The sequence below is a fragment of the Ursus americanus genome, chromosome 17 (assembly GCF_024610735.1).
Source record: "Ursus americanus isolate L20-20 chromosome 17, mUrsAme1.1.p, whole genome shotgun sequence".
NCBI lineage: Eukaryota > Metazoa > Chordata > Mammalia > Carnivora > Ursidae > Ursus > Ursus americanus.
In genome coordinates, this window is record NC_142143.1 from 4,354,359 (window position 1) to 4,374,241 (window position 19,883).

The following is a 19,883-nucleotide window of genomic DNA, read 5'->3' on the forward strand; positions in this document are numbered from 1 at the left end:
ACAAGGGCTGCCTCAGAATCTGAGACGTGAGCTAGGAAAATTGCTCTGTGGTTACGTATAGTTAGAAGTTTCCATGAGGCCTTAGCCCAGACCAGAACTCATGAGCCACACTCAGCATGGCCCACCCGCCTCTGCCCCCGCCCCCGGGTTGTTCGGCTCAGATTGGAAACAGCCGGCTGGAGGTTAGCAAAGGCTTGGCCTCGGCCTTATACTGCCCCTTGGAAAGATGCTGGTTTACCTGCCCCCCCCCCCCCGGGGCTGCATGGGAGGGGCGTGGGAGCCGCCTTCCGCAGGAGCCATCAAAGGACTTCAGGCAGACTGTTTTGTCCACAGAAGTGTGTGTTGGGGGGAACACGGTGAGCAACAGTGTTGCTGTCTCTGTGACACGCAGGTCCTGGCTGAGCAGGAGAACAGAGGCCAGAGACAGAGTGGGGTCACAGAGGGTAGGTAGGGTTCTCTTCCTGCCCCTTGGGCGTCTCTCCTTCCCAGTCCCCATGCTGAACGGGCTCTGTCCTTTGCCTCCTCTGTTTTCCCCTTAAGTGATCCCAGCCAGTCCCAGGGCTCCACACACCATGTTTGCTCAGCGTATCGGAAAGCCTGCTTTGCCTTCCGCTGTCATGTGACTGTCAAGGCCAGACGGCCGGATTCGGCTGCTAACACACACGGAATTCCTTGGTAGACGCAGACAGCAAAGGTGAGCCGAGCAAGACCCCAGCTCCCTCCGCTCCAGGTCGCACAGGCTGACCCTGGGCTGAGCTTTCCTGCTACAGCCACAGCCCCAGGAGGGGAGGAAGGTGAGGCAGGAAGCCTCAGACCGCACCAGGACCCAGGGATGGGAAACCGGCTCCTGGCAGCCTCCCACACCTCCTGTGCCCGCCTGTCCTGGGGGGTCACAGGGCGTGCGGCCGAGACTCAGAGCTTCAGGGAAGCCTTGCCTCCGAGGCTTATGTGACTATATGTGGGGGCTTCTGGGCACAGGCTGGGAGCTGTTCCCGTCCAGGTACAGCCGACCCTGAAGTCTCAGGGGTCTGCAACCCAAGGTCTCGTTCCTGTGTGCGGGCCCCCGTGGGCTGAAGCTGAGCTCCGCGCACGTGCCTTCCTCCCTCGTGCCCCCCGCGGGCAGGGCAGCACCCTGGCGCTAGGCTCCCTCTCTAGAGGGGAACCACCCGATGGCTCTTAAGTAGCCGCTCAGAAGTGGCCGCAGCGCGTCCCGGGTGGGGCCTGATGCCGGTGGAGAAGGCAAATATAACCTCTTCACAGTGTGGGGGGTGGGCCGCGGGTAATCGGGCCAACAGTGTAATCTGGCTCCTCTGATACCTCCAATCCTGATATCGGACTGATACCGAGCTCCCTCCGAGTTCCAGACCTGAGCACGCCACTGTCTCCGACTCAGCTCCACCTGCTACATCACAGGCAACTTACAAGTGACCCCAAAGTCCTGATTCCCTCCAACCCAACCTGCTTGTCCCCCATTTTGGTTGAGGGGACCACCAGGTACTCAGCAGTCCCAGCCCCAGACCCAGAAGTCACACTGACTCCCTTTGGCTCTTCCTGCCCTTGCCGTGTGCTGAGCTGGGGGCCAGGGGGTCACGGACATGAATCCGCCCTCCAGCTCGGTCTAGACACCGCTATCGACGACGACACCCGCGAGTGGGGCCCGTGGTGGAGGGAGGGACAGTAATGACTGTTGACATGCACTGTTCCATTTCGTCCTCACCAGCGCACAGTGGGTGCTGTCTGCACCCCACTCACGGCTCCTTCTTTACAGATGAGCACACAGAGCCTGCACGAGGGGCAATGGGTCACCTAAGGACTCCCGGCGGACAGGTAAAGTCAGATCTGAATGATGCCAGAGAGGCCGTGCTTTATTCACAAGACCAGCAGCCTCTCCCAATGGAGTCTCCTCGGGGCCAGAAGCAGGGCCTGGTTGATGCTCCCTGGGGAGCGGAGACTCATCACCAAGGGAGCCGGGTCTTTCCTGAGCAATGGACAAGCGATCATTCATTTGCTCACTTATGGCCCCAGCATGTGTCTGCCCATCTGCGTTCCAGCGGCTTGGTCCCTTCAGCTTTTGGGTCACGAGCTGGTGCCACAGGGTCTCCCTAGCTGGAGGTTTATGTTCCCCGGGGCCTCAATCAGCCAGGCCGGTGGAAAGAGGACTTGGCATCATGAGACAGCCACTGACCAGCCACTCCAGTGAGGGGGGGAGTTGCTGCTCACAGACAGGGGTTTGGGTTACCTGGGGGTCTTGCTTTTCAAATGGGGGGGGGGGGGGAGGGAATGGATCCAGACCCAAATCCATTGAATAATTCTGGGGCCCTCTCCACAGTGACCGCTGCACTCCCGCTGTTTTGATACTAAAATAAATACAGGTGACATGGCTGGCAGGAACGCATAATGGTACGGCCACTTGGAAAACAATTTGAAGTTTCCTCAGAATGTTAAACATAGAATGGCCATGTAACCCAGCAATTCCACTCCTAGGTACATACCCAAGACATCTGAAAACAGGTGTTCACACAAGTACATGAAGACGTATGCTCAGAGCAGCCCTGTTCTAAACAGCCAAACTGTGGCGCGATAACCAAGTGGTGGAAATAACCCAAATGGCCACCAATGGATGAACGAGAGATCCATACAACAGACTACTTACTACTCAGCCATAAAAAAGAACGAAGCTCTGACACCTGCTACAATGTGGGTGAACCTCAAAACAGGATGCGAAGTGAAAGCAGCCAGGCACAAAAGGCTGTATGACTCCATTGATGTGAAATGTCCCGAGTAGGTGAATCCGCAGAGGCAGAAAGCAGATGGGTGGCTGCCAGGGACACGGGGTGGGGGAGGAGGAAATGGGGAGTCACTGCTTCATAGGTACAGGGTTTCCTTTCGGGGTGAAGAAAACTTCCCAGAACTAGGTAGTCGTGATGGTTGCATAACGTTGAGAATGTACTAAACGGCACTGAATTTTTTTGCTTTGAAATAGTTAATTTTATATTATGTGAATCTCACCTTAATTAAAAATAAAATAAATACAGGCATGTTATAAAGCAGAATGCAAACTTGCATGAATTTCCAACCACAGCAGACTTCCAGGGAGCTTTGCCCCCCTCTGCTGCTGCTGGGGATTCTCCGAGGGAAGCTCTGGAAGGACTGTCCTAATGGAGGCAGGGCTGGGGAGGATGCACAAGACGGGGGAAGCGGGAATTCCAGTGGCTGCCCAGGCCATCCTGCTGCGTCCTAGAAGACAGTCTTGAGGGATCGGGAGCAGGTCCAAGACTTACCTGGGCTGGGTGCCCTCTTGAGAGCAGCACCATGGCTCCCTCCCGTCCCCACTGCCCAGCGCCTGGGCTCCTCTCAGCTCCTGGGACCCTCAGCTGCTCTGGCTTCTCCTGACCCCTCCCTGCTTTTAGGCTTCTTCCCACAACTTCTGCCTTCTCAGCTTTGGAAGCCTCTAGCGGATCTGCGCATATCTCAGCATCCGTGCCCCCAGAGGACGATCTGGGGCCCTCAGAGCACCCCATCCCACCACTGCTGATAAAGGCCAATGGGGAGCCACACTGCCACTCAGGAATGTGGTCTTACAGCTGACAGCGTTCCTGCTTTATAACCCAGTCCTGCTCTGACAGACTTCCTCTTTTGGTGATGGCAAGTGGGACCATGACTTGTTTTGCACCTTCCCCAAAGAGAAGTGGCCTTGCTACCTGGCTCGGAAGACAGAAGTGAGTCATCTGAGCCCAGAAGCAGGACTGGGAGAGTCCCTTCACTCCCCAAGTGGACTTGCTGTGTCCTGAAGCCTCTTCTGCCCGCCCACCATGGGGCTTTTAGGGAAAGCTGAGGAGGAGCCTTGAAATTAGCAGTTTACATCAGCCCATTTTACAGATGAGGAAGCTGAGCCCCAGAGGAAGAAGATGGCTGCTGGGGCTGACAGGAGCTGCCAGCAGCTGCCCCTGGAGGCCCAGTTTGGCTTCCAGTACCTCGTAAACAGTGAACCCCAAACACCATCTCATGACTGCACACACAGCCTGTCTCTCAGGACGCACCCCCCAGCTCACCAGAGGCGATCGGGGAGGGGCTGGTTCCCCCATCTTCCAGATGTTCCAGATGTTCTGACAACCCCGTTTTCCTAATCTTCACCACCTCCACTCTGACTGAAAATCAGCCTCCTGTCCCCACCCTCTAGAGAAACAGTCCAACCCCTCCATATGACATGAACTCATTCATTCATTCGTCCACCTTCTCGCTCATTCATTCGGTCTATCTCTATTGAACTCAGAATCGTGGGAAGATTTTATTGAAAGTATTCCTGCAAGTTGGACCAACATGCCTTGTTTCTCTGCGGGTGGGGTCAGGGCGTGTGAGCCCCTGCTCCGTGGAGACCCCTGGGCGAGGCCAGCGGGGAGAATGCAGAAGCCCAGGAGTGGTGCCCGGGTTCAGTCCTGGAGCTTGCTGGCAAACACCTCAGCCCTGTCCAGCGTTGGCCCCCGGTTCACAGACGTGTATGCAGCCTCCGAGGTCCCCAGGGACCCGGGGACGGCCTCCTGCGTGATCTGGGAGTCGTGTGTCGTTTCCCTGTCCGAGCTGCCCGTGTCCCTGACCGAGGGGATGGAGAGGGCGAGGGTTAGGGGCACAGAGCAAGCCTAAACCCCTCTAGCTGGTCAGGGACTTGCTACTTACTGCTTTCACAGATGTCGTCTTAGGCATGCACAGCAAAGAATGACCAGACAGAATGAACAAGTGTAGGTGGGAGCCAGGGGAAGGCTTCCTGGAGGAGGGGACAGTTAGTATGCCCTGAGGGAGAAGGGTGGGGCTGAGAAAGGCATTCCAGGCATGTGATAGGAAGGGCTGAGAGTTCTGGGGCAACAGTGGAAAGTGTGGTGGAGCTGGAGCTGGGGTGGGGATGGAGGAGGGATAAATGGAAGAGCCTGGCCGAAGTCAGATAACAGGACATTCGTTGCCAGAATAACGTGTTGTCCAAAAGGAGGAAGGGACAGAAGCAGGTCCCGACGGCTCTCAGGTCTGGCCAGACAGACCAGACTCTTGGTGGCTACTCTTATCTAGTATTTGTTTTTATTACTTAAATGGCAGAGGGCAACCAGATGTGCAAGTTCACTGCCCCCTACTCCATCCCCCACCCACGCGGCTTTTTCCACCTGGCTAATTCCTGTGTCCACTTAATCTCACCTACTCCGAGAAGCTTTTCCATCTGCTCCCCCCATCCACGCTGGGACAGGCACCCCTGCCATCTTCAAAGCCTTCCGGGGGCTCCCTCCCTCTCGCTGAGAAGCACGCGATTCATCCCTGTCCTGGAGAGACTTTGCTCCTGCTGCTCCTTCCTCCAGGAAGCCCACCCTGGTGCTCCAGGCAAGATCTTCCTCACCCTCCTCTGAATTCCCACAGCACCTGCTGATGCCTTGCTTCACCCCCTGGGCCGGCCTCCCAGGATTAGGGGCTCGTGCACACACCCGACATCCCCCCTCACAGCCTATTAGCTTCTCCGGACACCCAGAGGACGCCTCAAGTCCCAACCCAAACACACACCCATCAGAGCGGTTGGTAGCGTCAGGAGACGCTCTGTTTTAACTGGCTGTGTGACCTTGGGCCACCCTTCCTCCACTGTGCTCTCAGTTTCCCCACCTGTCCAGACAGTGGGTGAATTACGACAACAGCAGCTCGTGGCTGTGGAGCATGCAGGTGCTGCCCTAAGAAGACTGTAGGGATTATGTCACTGAACCGTCACGACTCCACAGGGAGGATAACACTGAGTAGTGGCCCCATTTCCCAGATGAGGAAGCTGAGGCATAGAAGGAGAGGTGTGGGAGCTGAGACCCGCGCACAAAGTGCCACTGCTGAGCCCCTCCCTGCCCAGCTGAGTGACCCCGGACACTGCTCGCCTCTCACCGGACCCCACCCCACCCAGGGTGGAAGGCAGCTCCCTTGCCTTCTGGGCTCGCCCCCACCTCGGAAGACCCTCCGGGTGGAGCGTGCCCAGGGTGCCCCCGAGTCTCGCCCTGCAGCGGACGGGTACTCACAAAAGGCTGAGGACAATGGCGCCCGCAAAGGCGACGAGCAGGAAGAAGGGCAGGGAGCCCAGGATGGACGTGACAACGATCATGCCCCCACTCCTCCGGCCTGGCCACGTGTCGATCGCCGCGTACGGGGTGGCTGACAGGGACACAGGCCCACTTACTCCCCAGACCCTGCACCCCTCAGCCTTCTCCCAGGGACACACGGGGCCCCCCCGGCCTGGCAGCCACAGATCTCAGGATGAAGCCAGGACCCGGGTCAGAGTCGGTCTCCCCCCAGGACCGAGGTGCAGTTAACTTGCGCGCCCCACGTCCACTTCCCAACTCCCTCGTGTGTCTTGTCTCTTCCTCTTTTAACTGTCTTTCTGCATAATTTTAAATTCTAAATGAACTCAACTCTTCTGGTGAAATGGAGGGGACCCGGATTATAAGCAATTAAAGATGCGACAAGGGGCCCTGGTCTAAGGGAGCCACGTACACCACGGCTCCCCCTCTGCTCTGGCCCATGTCACCCTCCTGGAACTAACTGAACAATTTATAGGGCCTCCTGTGAGCCGGCCGCTTTCCGGCTGCAGTCCCATGAAGACCCGACAAGACCCGCATTCTGCAGATCGCTCACCCACTGAGGGAGGCTGAGCTCCTGTTCAAGGGTACTCGGACCCCAGACTCAAGTCTACAGGTCTGTCCGGTCCCAAAGGGCACACTCTCCCCACACACCGACCTCAGGCCCTGCCCAAAAAGAGCCGGGCCTGCTGCTTTTGTCTGGATTACTCCAAGGAACCCTGCTGCGGGTCAGAGCAAGGATTTTTCTTCCCACATCTCAGATGTGGAGACTGAGGTCCTGAGGGGTTCACAGAGCAGAGGTGCAGAGGCTGGGCTGGAACTCAGCACTCTCGGTCCCAGGGCAGCCCTGTTGCAGGGGGACCGTAACACACGGGCGTGCCACAGGAAGGGTGGGCGGGGGCCACGCCCGCCACACGTGCACACATGCCTGTCTGTCTACGCCCCTCACTAGCCGTGTGACCTCAAGCAACGCTTCAGAGCTACTGCGGGCCCTAAAGCTTACCATGGGGTGGGGGAGGGGCCCTACAGGTAAAATTCTCGGCTCTAGGCTGAGCCGTCGTAGCATGAAGTCTCATCTTGGGGGCCAAGGTGTGGGGAGGGGGCTGTAAAGTTAGGGTCGGGTGCTGTCAAGATTACCGTCGGAAATCTTTTCCATTGCCTCTCAGGTTCAACAGACACGATTCTGTGTATAAACCTCAGATGCGTGTGGAGAACCTGGATGGAGGCTTGAGGAGGGACAGGGCAGGACCGCAGGCAGATGCCTGGGCCTCTGAGCCCCCCCCACCTTCAGGAAACCCACCCAGTCCCCAGAGAACAGGATGGAGAGGTGGGCACCCCCTGCACTGAATCCTAGCCTCCGGAGCTATCCAGAGCCATCCAGAACCATCTGGAGCCATCTCACGTGGCTGTGAGGTCTCAACAAAGGGCTGGGTTAGGATGGAAAGTCAGGATAAACTCCATGCCCCTTGGAGGCAAATGCCTTGACTTCAGTCATGCCCTCCGACCCTTCTTCACCTGCCTCTGCTACAGCTCCTGGTCCTCAGGGAACAGAGGGGTCAGGGGATTTCAGGTCCAACCATTTTAAGATGCATTTTCCTCCTCAACCCAGTGGCCTGCCTGTGTCTGGGGAGACTTTTCTGAGGGACAGCCTGAGTGTGCTTTCCCGGGTTCCCCTGAGGGTCGCCCCCCAGCCCAGCCCCGCCACTTACGCCGGCTGGTGCAGATGGGGTCCGACCACAGGGTCTGGTCCTGTACCAAGCCCGTGGACATATTGACAAGGACGTATTTGAACCTGCAGGGGGACAGAGAGAACGGGGACTTCTGTCCATCCTGTGCGCCCCAGCCACAGGCAGGTGGAGGGATTAGGATGGCGGGTGTGGGGGGCAGAGGGAGTCCTTCTAGGAGACGCAAGTCTAGACGGCCACAGGGTAAGCTCTGGGCAACAGGACAGTGCTGTTCTTGGCCTTGGTGCCGTTACCCCCTATTCCTGCCCCTGGACCGTTCCACGAAGACTTCAGGGTCAGTGGCCCTCCTCTCAGCTCTCCGTCTGGGGCCCCCTGTCTCTACATTATCTACAGGACGAGTGTAGGCTAGTTGCTGAATATTGACCCACGTGTCCTTGTAGTACTCTTGCCTTCCGCCGTTCCCAGCCTGGTCCTTGGTGCACAAAAGGGACTCAGAAAAGAAAAAAAGGAATAATACTCATTCCCCACCCAGCCGCCCTGGGTCAGGGCTTCCCTCTTACACAGAAAACCCCAGCTGAGCGTCACTAATCATGACGAAAGATCAGCGCAAGGTTCACAGAGCCGGCTCGAGGCTTCAGACGCGGTCAGCTTTAAAGGATGGGTATTCTGAGAACTCAAGAACCAACAGCCTCTCATTTAACACTTCCAAAAAACGAAGACCCTTAAAGTCTCTACAGCCTGCAGTGTTTTGCCTAATCTCCTATTTCTCTGGGTTTGAAGAGGAGAATTCCAGAAGCCGGGATATGTGCCTTGTGTCCCCAGGTAGGAAGTTTGAGGAGGTTGGTGGAAGGGGAGGTTTTCCCACATTAAGAACAAAGTCAGAGATAAGAGGTTGAGCGTGGGGAAGAGGACACTGCGGCTTTTCCCTGTGGCCCAGGCCAAAGGCGAGGCAAGCCCTCTGACAGGATGGCAAGTGAGCAATGGTCTCGGCCCGGTGCGCCAAGCAGGTACAGGGACTCCAGACTCAGGTGTTTCCATGGTAACGGGAGAGGGTGTACCCAAGGCTTTGGCACCAGGCGAGACCCCATGGCCATGGATCAAGGCTGAGCCCCGAGCTCTGCACAGAGAAGAAATGAGTATTGGAGAGGAATCAGGGACCCGCTGGCATTGGGAGAGGGGGCACAGAAGGGTACACTGGAAGGAGGTAGGAAGACGCAGAGGATGGGGTGGGAGCTGGAAAAGCCTTCAACGGGGCTCTAGTTCACTTGGGGCCGCTGCTTTTCAAGCAGTGACCCCCTTCCCTCTCTGGACCAGCTAGTTTCCTCCCCTGGTGAATGAAGCCGATTGGGAAGTAACTGGCATGCAGGCGATGAGCCGGGACCACGTGCACAATTTGTGGAGCCCAGAGCAAAATGAAAATGCAGGCCACCTGTTAAAACAATGAAGAATTTCTAGATGGCAATGGCAGAGGACTAAGCCAAGCAGGGGTCCTTCTGAGCACACGGGGCCCTGGCTCGGCCCCACGGCCCGAAGCACTCCCCTCCAGGAGACCCAGAACAGTCCTGGCACAAGAAATAGGGCCTCTCACGCCTCGCGCCTCCTGGGTCTTCCTGAGTGGGGGCCGGGGCATAGCTGCCACTGCCCCACAGCCGCTCACACCCACCTGTATTCCGTGGCTGCTGACAGGGGCGGGTTGCAGAGGCCCTGGAAGTTGGGGTCGGACAGGCAGGTCCCGTTGGCACCCACCCTGACCAGGTATGCATTCAGGATTTCGGAGGCCCGGGCCACGTCCCCTACAGCATCCAAGCTGGGCAGGTCGCTGCAGGGGGTCAGGTCAAAAGCCGTGGCCTTGTAGGGGCCTGTCCTCCCTCCCTCTGTCTGCTGGAACGTGGAGCTCAGTGGGGTCCTGCTGCCGTCCTGCACGGAGGCGTTCCTGGAGCTGGCTAGAGAGACAGCGTCAGCAGTGAGGGTCCTGGCCACCCCGGCTGGACGGGACTCACTCAGCTGGTCACCCAATACCCTGGAACATCCACTCTGAGCTAGTGCTGTGCTGTGCCCTGGGGTCCCAGGCGAAGGCAGGGTCAGGTCCTGCCTCAGGGGCTCCCTGTGCATTGGAGGAGATAGACAGGAGCGCCCCCGACTTCGGGCAAGAGGAAGGCTCCTCTTCCTACAGGCAGGTAAGATCTTACAGGTCCTCCCACCCCAACAGACTTCTGTCACTTTCCCCCTGAGAGCGCTGGATCTTTTTTTTTTTTTTTTTTTAGATATGTTTACTTATTTGAGGGAGAAAGAAAGAGGAGTGCAGTTGGGAGGGGGGCGAGGGGCAGGGAGAAAGAGTCTCAAGCAGACTCCCTGCTGAGCACAGAGCTGGCTGCAGGGCTCGATCTCATGACCCTGAGACCATGACCTGAGCCCAAACCAGGAGTCGTTGCTCAACTCACTGGGCCACCCAGATGCCCCTGGATCTTCTCTTCTGCAAAATGAGAAAGGGGGGGTCATGTGGTACAGGGGAAATAGCGTGGAGTCACACGGACCTATGTTGGGTTCTAGGTCCCTTCCTTACTTGCTGGGTGATTTTGGATGACTTGCTTTACCTCTCTGGACCCCCGTCTGTGAAATGGGAGAGAAACAGCCTGCAGTATGCACAGACTGGGCCCGGGCCCAGGTGACGGCTCTGAACGAGCTGTTGTAAATGACCAGCTGCCAGACACACCAGAGGCTATCCCTGGGTTCCTTCTCCCAGCAGCCCAGGATTGCTCCGGTGAACGGGCGGGGCTGGCCCAGAGTACATGGGGCCAAGTGCCTGGTTCCCCTGGCCAACGCCAGGCGAGACTCAGCTGGGGAAGCCTGGGGAAGGGCTAGGGCTTGAGACACTGCAGAGATCTGCACTCACTTTCCAGCTGGGAGCTCCCATGAATCCCTTGATTCCTTGCTCTGTGATGGGACAGTTGTCTTGCAGGCTGGTCATAAACATTAGCCCCAAGGTGCATGAAGCTCCGAGCACGATGTATGTGCTCAGTGATGGGGGCTGTCTTTCTTCACTAGCCTGCACATCTCTCCAGGGCAAGGACGCATGTGGGGCTGCAGCGCACAACCCAGGGCTGGCACCGAGCAGCACAGGTGCCTGCCAGTGAGGTACACGGGGGAGCTGAGAGACAGAGCTAGAACATCTGGCTGCCTGCCTCCTGTCCTCCTCCCTGCACACAGGCCAAAGACCCTTTCCGTGCAGCCCGACGGCAGCAGAACCCTTACCTAGATCGACGAGAACATAGAGGTAGATCTCATAGGTGCCGTCGAGGGCCGCTGAGCTGTCAAACACGCAGAGAGGCTTTTCCAACGCCACAGTGGTGAGGGTGGGGTTGTTGGTGGCAAAGGTCACACTGGCCAGTTGGGGCTGGAGGTTCACACCTAGAGGAGGCGGTGAGGACAGGAGCTGAGCCCCAATAGAACTATCCACACCCATGGGCACACTCTGTGCGCCCCCCACCCCGTGTCTGCATACAGTAACTGTGCAGCTAGGGTGTACCAGGCGCTGGGGTTCACCCTCCCCACAGGCCATCTCAGGAATTTGTCTCAGACCCAGGCAGCATCCCTGCCCCCACCAGCCATCCCCCACCCTCAAAACCAAGCAGTCCAGCCTAACTGCTGCCCTGTCTCTCCACCCCCAGACGGTCAGTTGCCAAGAACCCCGCTGCCTCTTTCCAAGCATCTCTTCACCCAGTCAGTCAGTCTGGGAGTTCTACTCTCTTCACTTGGACCCCAGGAACAAGCCTCCCCCCTCCCAGTCCTTTGCTCTCTAACATGCAAATCTGACCCTGTTGCTCTCCTGCTAGGCCCCTTCTGTGACTCCCCACTGCGTTGGAAGGGCCTCCAACACAGTCCAGCCTCTGTGGAGGGGCATCAAAGTCCCAGAGCTCTGAGCTTTGCTTCTTTGGGTCTCCAGCCTCACCCCAAAGCACCCCCCACCCCACCCCATCCCACCCCATCCCATCCCATGCTCCAGCCCTGCTGATGGGCCGTGGTCCGGAGATTCCTAGGATAGACCATGCCGCCTCCCTCCTTGAACTTGCCCACGCTGCCTCTTTCCCTGAAATGTCCCTCCATCTCCTCCAGTCCAGGCATCTGCAGCCTCTTGTCCAGCCCGTTCTCTGCTCTCCCACAGTCCCCTGTGTGCTGTCTCTCACAGCACCCATCACAGGGACCTGTGATCCTTGACCCTGGAATCCCCACCCAAGGAAGCTTATTAATCAATGTTGTCTTTATTGTCAATATCCGAATCCCCAGAGCCAAGGGGGTGGGCACAGGGCTTGTCACAGAGCAGGCATCCTGCCTGTTCCTGGAGCCAATACACGAAGTTCTCGTTCCCAACGCTGCTTTCCACCCCGGCTCCTCTCAGGACTGTGGGAGGGTCGGGGCCTCGGACTCAGCTGCCTGCCCTCCCGGGACACGACCCCTTCTCCCCTTCCTCGCTCACCCACACCGAGCGGCAGGCAGCCGAGGGCCAGCAGGGCCCAAAGCGGAGGCATCGTCCTGAACAAGCCGCGGGGGCGCTGGCGAGGTGGTCCAGGGGGCCGGGAGCCCAGCGCCTCTCCGCCTCTCCCGGTCTGCGCACCTGGCGGCCCGGGCCCTCCCTCGGCGCGCCCCGCCCCCACCTGCGCCGGCCAATCCCTGGCCTCCTCGCGGGCTATTTGCATACGCCCGCCCCGTCTACCCCGCCCCGCGGCGTGCAGGAGGCACGCACAGCGCCGGTGAGACCTTCCCCGCGCCTTTACCGAAGCGCCTACTGTGTGCAGAGGCTGGGGCGGCGCTTTCACAGCGTCTCTCGCCTAATCAGACCTGGGGGTGATGGCAAGACAGCCCCTCTTTGAGCCGCAGTTTCCACACAGGGAAACGGGGGCGCTAATTCCTATAGCTATTTATGGAGACCCTACTAAGTGCCAGGTACTGGCTGGGCTCTGGTGGAGATGGAACAGGTTAATCAGAGAAAGTGCTGTCGTGGAAACCTTGAAGTTCCGAAGACCCCGGTGTGACCCTTTGGATTCACAGGTGCGAGGCCAGGGCTGCGCACGGACCCCGGAAACACCTGGACTGGAGGAGCACAGCCCTGCCTCCCAGCCCCTGCTGTTTCAAAAGGCCTGCTGCCCAGGGGAGCGTTTGAACACAGTGCTGAGGGCTTCACCTGGTCTAGACGGTTCCTTCTAGCATCAGGAATTGTGCTTTTCTCTAAGAGCACCTTAAATATTTACATTTTACATTTAAGACATGAGTCAACGAGGATGGGAGAAAACTGAAACTGGAAACCAACAGAAAGTAAAGAATTCAGGTATAGTATGAACGGCATAACCCCGTGCAGAAAAACACCATGTCTGAGACTCTGGAAGCCTTGTCTGACTGCACTGCCTTGTAGAGAGCACTCTAACGGCAAAGAGAACTCTAGCAGAACCCTGGTCGGCAGGAGCCAGGCAGCGGGAGGGCAGAGCAGTTCTGTAGCAACCCGGTGTATCCTAGACCTGGGGTCAGGACCCAGGTCCTCACTACACGATGAGAAAGATCTGGAAGGGAGGAAGAAGAAGAATTTCTGGAGTTTTGCAGTAGTAGTATTGTTAGGACAAAATAACAACTCCCTAGCTCTGTCTGCTCGTGACTCCCGAGTGGCAGGAGCCCCCACTTAGCACTCTGGGTCCTGAGACAGCATTCCCCAGTAAGAGGCAGCAGGGCCCCTTGGAGACATCGTGACTCTGGGGCTGGGACAGGGAATGTCAAGAGGAGCCTAGACACTAAAGCAGTGTTCGAAGATGATGGGGTTATGTCGGTGCTGGCACAGAAGGGACTTGAAGGGGTGCCCAGAGGCCCGATGGAGTTTGCACACAAAAGTAAATAACGTAAGTAACATATTTAGCCCATTGGATGGAACATGAATCCATGAGTCAATACTGGTACCTAAAAAAAAAAAAAAAAAAAAGTTGTAAAAGAGAACGTTTTTCTTCAAAGAAGAACAACTAATAAATCTACAAGGAATGACTAAACAAAAATCATCATTCGGCAAACATCCTGCTAATAATGGATTTCAGGAAAGAATCCTCTCACTCAACGTGAAAACCATACACGAATGATTTTTAAGGAATAAGAGGTACAGGGATCTGGGGACGTCAGTTTAGTGAAGTAATCGAACCTTACGTCCCCAAGACAGGGCGGGCTGACCTCATGTGCTTCCTGGGTCATGCCTCTGAGAAGGGCTCAGGACCATCTGTGTAGTGCTCCCGTCCAAAACCTTGAACCTGAATCCAAACAAGAGGAAACGATCGGACGAATCCAGATTGAGGGACTTTCTGCAACCCAACTGGCCCGGATGCTTTGAAAATGTTCATCTCAGCAAAGGCAGAGGCAAACACAAAACGAAAGGCTGAGAACTGATGTAGGCAGAAGGAGACATCGCCACTCACTGCCCCTTGTGACCCTGGATTAAGCCTTGAAACAAAACTACCTATAAAGGGGCGCCCGGGTGTCTCAGTCAGTTAAGCGTCTGCCTTCTGCTCAAGTCATGATCCCAGGGTCCTGGGATCCAGTCCTACATCGGGCTCCCTGCTCAGCAGGGGGTCTGCTGCTTCTTCTCCCTCTGCTGCTCCCCCTGCTTATTCTCTCTCTCTCTGTCAAATGAATAAATACAATCTTAAAAAACAAAAACAAAAACAACCTGGGTGGCTCGGCTGGTTGAACGGCTGAATCTTGGTATCAGCTCAGAGCATGATCTCAAGGTCCTGGGATCGAGCCACAGGCCGGGCTCCCTGCTCTGCGGGGAGTCTGCTTCTCCCCCAGTCCCCTCCCCCCCACCATGCTCTATCTCTTTCTCTCCAGTAAACAAATAAAATCTTAAAAAAAAAAAAAGAAAGAAAGGAACCTCTAATGAGCCCTGTTATAGCTAGCAGGACAATGAGAGAAATCTGGATTATGGGATGTGTATTGGATAATAACACATGGTAGATGTTCCGTTTCCTGGATGGGGTCACGGTGTGTGGGAGGAGACGCACGCTGGAGTACGGTGGGTGCAACATCACCATATCTGAAACTAGCGCAGGTGTATGAGGAAGGACAGAGAGAGAAAGTACGAGAGAAAGCAGATGTGGCCTCAAGTTAACAATTGGTAAAAAAAAAAAAATATATATATATATATATATATATATATATATATGGATATTCATTGTATTGTTCTTGAAATGTGTTTATAATTTGAAATTTGCCCAAGGAAAAATGTTTTTAATGCTGTTCCCCTCTCTGGGCCTCAGTTTCCCCTCTGTGACACAGGGAGGGGTCCAATCGCCAGAGCCCTGACATGCCAAATGGATGGTCAGATCCTTATCATCGGGGGACAGAAAGTAACAGAAAGCCTCTGTCCCAGAGATAGGGATCTCTTGGGCAAGGCAGTGGGGGTTCCTCCAAGAATTTTTATGGGCTGACATTTCTCGTCTAACAATTGTTTGTGAACTTGGACTTGAACAGGGACTGTTCACCCACAAGAGGGAGAAGAGCCCAGGCACGTTTGTCTTCTCCAGACACTGCAGTTTCTCATGAAAAAACATACAGAAAGTCCTCCTGTTTCTTGTCTTGCCCAAATATGGAGAGAACATCTGGGGAAAAGAGTTAAAATAACAATCTGCTAAGGCCCCAAAACATTCTGGGGAAAAAAAATCTTGGATTTATAAACAAGTCTCCACTTCAAAGATGCTGACTTTTGTTTGGCCAATTCTGAAGAGGGGCGAGTGTAGGAGAAGGGGTTCACTGTGGCACACGCACCGGGGAGACACCCAGGCTGGTGTGCGAGGAGGGAAACGGGGGACAGGGAGGCCCCGACACCGATCTCCTCTCGCTGCAGCCTAGTGCCCTGGGGTGCACATTCCAAAAACATTTTTGCCAAAAATATACATATATATTTTTAAATTTTTCCCTTTTTGATCAAGCAAATTCCAGGGCACCGAGCTTCAGTCTGACTTTAGGTCTGTTTATATACCTGGATGCCTCAGACCGGCTCTGTGAACCCTGGCCCAGATGACAGGCTTGTCAGGAGGCCACCATGCAGGAAGCTCTGTGATGTGAAAGGTTATGCAAACCCCAGCCCTGCACAGGCCTCCTTTGAATTTGAAACGTGGGGAATTTATGGGTTGGAAATTCTTGACCCAGAAATGTTTCTCCAAGCACCAGAGAGGCCCGAGCTGGTTTCCACTAGTCTTTTCTTTAGAGGCCAGAGATGTTGTGGGTAATCTTCACCCCAGCAGCCTCGGGCTTTGTGTTTGCTACATCTGAGAGGTCCTGCCAGCCAAACTTCCCAACGTGCTCAGACTCACTTTGACACTAAACGAAACGAAATGCGAGCAAAGCCCCTCAAGCCCCGGGCCTTGGGAGCTCCCGGGTCCACCCCTAGCTCCCGGTTGTTCTCAGCAGCCCCCCCTTTCCCACCCCCGGCTCCAGATATCTGTCCTGCAAAGCGTCCCCACCTTGGTGGTCCCGAAGGACCCTGAGCCTTTCCAAAGCCTTAGTTTCTTTTTCAATAAATCTGGGGTATCGAGAAGAGGCATGAAGTGCAGTCGAGGGGTGAACACGCCCTGCGACTGGGGCGCTGGGCAGTGCTGGAGGTTAGAGATGTCTCTCCCACCACCTCCGGGCCGCCGCCCTCTGCCCTGTGATCAGGCTTGTCCTGCCCTCGCCCGGCTGGCCCAGTCCCCCTTTCGGGCCCCTCTCATGCGGAATCCAACCTTATTCAACAGATATGTCCTGAGTGCGTACTGTGTACTGGGCACACCGGTCCCCTAAGTGACCCAGATCTGTCTCTTCCTTCCTAGTCCCGCCACGCTGCCGGGTGCATCGTATCAGTTCGCTAGGGCTGCAGAAGCAAATTCCACTGGCTGGGGGCCTAAACCACAGAGGCTTAGTGTCTCAGAGTTCTGGAGGCCGGAAATCTGAGATCAAAGTGTGAGCAGGGCGGTTCCTCCCAGGACCCCTCTCCTGGGCGTGCAGACGGCTGTCCTTTCCTTGTATCCTCATGGGGTCATGCCTCTGTGTGTGTCTCTATCCTGACCTCGTTTTCTAAAGACCCCGGTCAGGTTGGATTAGGGCTCGGCTTAATGACTGTATTTTTCCTTAATTACCTCTTCAAAGGTCCCATCTCCAAATACAGTCACATTCTGAGGTCCTGGGGTAGAGGACTTCAGCCCACGGATCTGGGGGGGGGGGGACACAGTTGACTGGACAGATGGACGTGTCCGGTGACTCCCAGGCAGGAAGTGGGGAAGCAGATTTTAAGCTTAGGTCATGGGACCCCAGTGACCACTCCCTAACCACTATGCAGTCCTGCTTCCTCCTGGGTCCGCTCTTTCACCTGTCACCTCTCCAGGGCCTCTCCACCCAGAAGCCACAGTGGTATTTCTAAAATATAAATCTGGTTGTCACCTCCGTCGTGTAAAACCCCTTGGCAGCCCTGACTGTCCTCAAGACACAGTCATGCTTCTGACCCCAGCATCCAAGGCCCTGCGTGGTGGCTTTGCTCCCGTCAACCTGTCTGCCTCCCCTCTTGCCCCTCACCCCTGGCACCAGCCCCACTGGACACTGCCATGTCCCCAAGCTCACCATGCTCTCTCTTGACCTTCGTGGCTCCAAAAACGAGCGCTTTCTTTGTTCTGCCCAGCTTTGTCATCAACGACTAATGCTTTCTCAAGGCCCCTGCCCTGGACTGCTGCCCTGAAGCCCTTTCTGCACCCGCTGGGCCCACTGCCTGGGGGCCCGGGCCGTGCTCCTGCATGGAGGTCGGCTGTCCTCTAAGGCCCAGCCCCGATCGGTCCTCCTCCGGAAGTCTTCCTTCCGCGGCTCTCCCGCGCACGACCTGTGGAGTTTGCTGTCGTCATGCCATCGGTGTGCTTGCTCCCCCACGCCCCAGAAGAAAAGCCCCTCCCAGGCCATGAGACAGTCTTCGTCACAGTGACTCCTGTGCCTGGCCCAGGGCACATGCCCATCAGTGTTGGATAAATGAGCGGAAGAATTTTTAAATGAACATAAGTAGAAGAGAGGAGAGTCTTTCGAGGTGCCAAGCGCGTCTCGGTTCATAGAGGACGGACGCGCTCCTGGAAGGAGCTAGAGCCTGGCACGGGGCAGGCTGACATCAGCGTAGGCAGGAGGAATGTAGAGCCATTTTGCAGGATGGGCCACCAGGACTTGGCTGATGATGGGACGTGGGGAGCCGGTAAGAGGAAATCGAGGGTGGCTCACGTTCTAGCCTGGGGAACTGGAAGGATGGAGTTGCCCTTAACCAAGATGGGGAAGACTGCAGGAAGAGTGGGTCTGGAGGGGAGAGGGAATCAAGATATTGGTTTTAGAGATTTTCATTCCCTTTTTCCCAGCTGAGGCTCTGGAGCCCAACAATGGAAAGTGGCTAGGCGAAGCCACCCAGCCACCCAGCCGTGGTCAAACTGCAGTGTTCTTACTGCTCCCAACAGCGTCCACTTTGCAGGCTGGTTCTCCGTCGGAGGACGTGGCCCAGGGCTCCAGGGAGCACAAACAGCAGCTTCTCCCCCCAACACATCCCCCCAGCGATACCTGAGGGTGGCAGGAGGTGGGGGGACTGATCTACAACCTGAATTTACCTTTACCGAGTGCCCCAAGTTCTTTAGGGCACAGGGGACTGAGGGCAGTAGGATCCGCTGGGTCCTGGGGAAGCTCTTGGAGCCCAGGAGTCAAGGCCAAGGGCTGTCCTTGAAGCAGAAGAGGGTGAGCCGGATGCTCAGACCCCCGCCCCCTTGCCCTGGGGGAAGGTGAGGCTTCTGTGGTCGAGCAATGGCAAACTGGTTTGTCCAACTCTGGAATGAAGCACAGCTTAGACATTAATCTCTCTTTATCTGTGGGATCTGGAGGCTGGCAGGCCTGGGGGGTCATTCTTGCCTGGCCACGAAGGTCTTGGTTGGCTCAGAATTGCTCTCCCTCTGCCACATGGGTCAGTCCCCACTGGCCCCTCACCCCAAGCTGACCTGGGTGGGTCAGAGCCTGGAGGATGAGCCCAGGCCCTGGAGGGAGGAGGGGGAGCATTTTATAGCTCCCAACCCTCCCCTCCCGCACTTCCCTTCATCCCTGCCGCAGCTTGGGTAGGCCTTTGGTGTTCCCTCCCCCCCACTTTACAGAGGAGAAAACAGGACCCCCAGACCCCCAAGGATGGCTGGACACTGGGAGCCTGGACTCCAGCCTCAGTCTGATTTGACTGCTGCTCACCCCCTCCCCAACCCCATCAACCCCAGCCACTGCCCAGCCAGTGGGAAGGGGCCCCGTGTGCGTCCAGATCCATCAAGGCCTGGAGGGAAGAGCTGGGGACAGCCACGCAGCACGGCCCTAGTTGCGTGGGCTCAGAAGCCCCTGTTCTTGCCCCATTTGCACTCCTACGTCCCCGTGCACATGCACGCGGGGGTCCTGGCCCCTTTCTGCTGCCTCTCAAGCTCAGATACAGAACAGTTCCGGCCGGGTGTTTTCTGATCCTGCCCTTTGGGTGCCGGAGCCCTCACTGGAACAGCCCACCTGCAGCCCCACATCTAAAATGACTTTGCCGTGTCCTGTCCCCACCCGAACTCAAGCCCCGTTAGGGCCCCTGAAAGTCCCGACAAATGAGTTCTCATGAATCCCTGAATGCCTCAGGCCTCCTGGACAGTCTGCTGGGGAGGCCCAGAGGCATCCAGGCTAAGCCCGAGGGACTTACCGTCAGCCCCACGGACTGCAGCTTTGGGCGAGCGAAGTACTCGTTGCCTGGTGTCCTCCTTCGGAAATGGTCACAATCTCTCCCTCCTGGGTCTGCTCTGAGGATGAAATAAACTCGTGTATACAGCAGAGGACTCAGTTGGGAGGATTCAGTGGGACGATATCTGGTGAATCAACGGCCCCTGGGCTGTGGCTGGTTGAGCAAGGTCTTCCTCTAGGAAAAAACCCACCACGGGATTTAGGACGTCAGGGGTGGTCGGGGGTCTTCTGGGGAGGGGCTGGTCTGCGGCTGCTTCTCAGATCCGTCCATGTCGTTGAGCCTCTCCTTTCTCCAGACCCGCGTGTCCAATATTACAGCCTCTGAACGCGCGGCTGTTCACAGTCCACC

The 19,883-nt window shown here is 56.6% G+C and overlaps 1 protein-coding gene across 1 annotated transcript; it reads right to left on the reverse strand.

Moving 5' to 3' along the window:
- Positions 1 to 3,882: 3,882 nt before the first annotated feature.
- Positions 3,883 to 12,380, reverse strand: UPK3A (uroplakin 3A). The gene is made up of 6 exons (XM_045779788.2): positions 12,246 to 12,380; positions 11,024 to 11,179; positions 9,435 to 9,714; positions 7,796 to 7,878; positions 6,030 to 6,162; positions 3,883 to 4,590 (listed from the first exon to the last, which is right to left on the reverse strand). The coding sequence occupies exons 1-6, from the start codon at positions 12,295 to 12,297 to the stop codon at positions 4,431 to 4,433; spliced, it is 864 nt and encodes a 287-aa protein (XP_045635744.1). The 5' UTR covers positions 12,298 to 12,380; the 3' UTR covers positions 3,883 to 4,430.
- Between the last annotated feature and the right edge of the window lie 7,503 nt (positions 12,381 to 19,883).

Bases quoted from the DNA above. Each gene is read 5' to 3' on its own strand.
- UPK3A (XM_045779788.2), bottom strand. From the start codon at position 12,297: ATGCCTCCGCTTTGGGCCCTGCTGGCCCTCGGCTGCCTGCCGCTCGGT. The intron at 9,715-11,023 runs GTAAGGGTTCTG...CTGTCTCTCTAG, and splicing joins CTATGTTCTCGTCGATCTAG to CCAGCTCCAGGAACGCCTCC. The intron at 4,591-6,029 runs GTGAGTACCCGT...CCCCTCGGTCAG, and splicing joins GCCATTGTCCTCAGCCTTTT to GGACACGGGCAGCTCGGACA.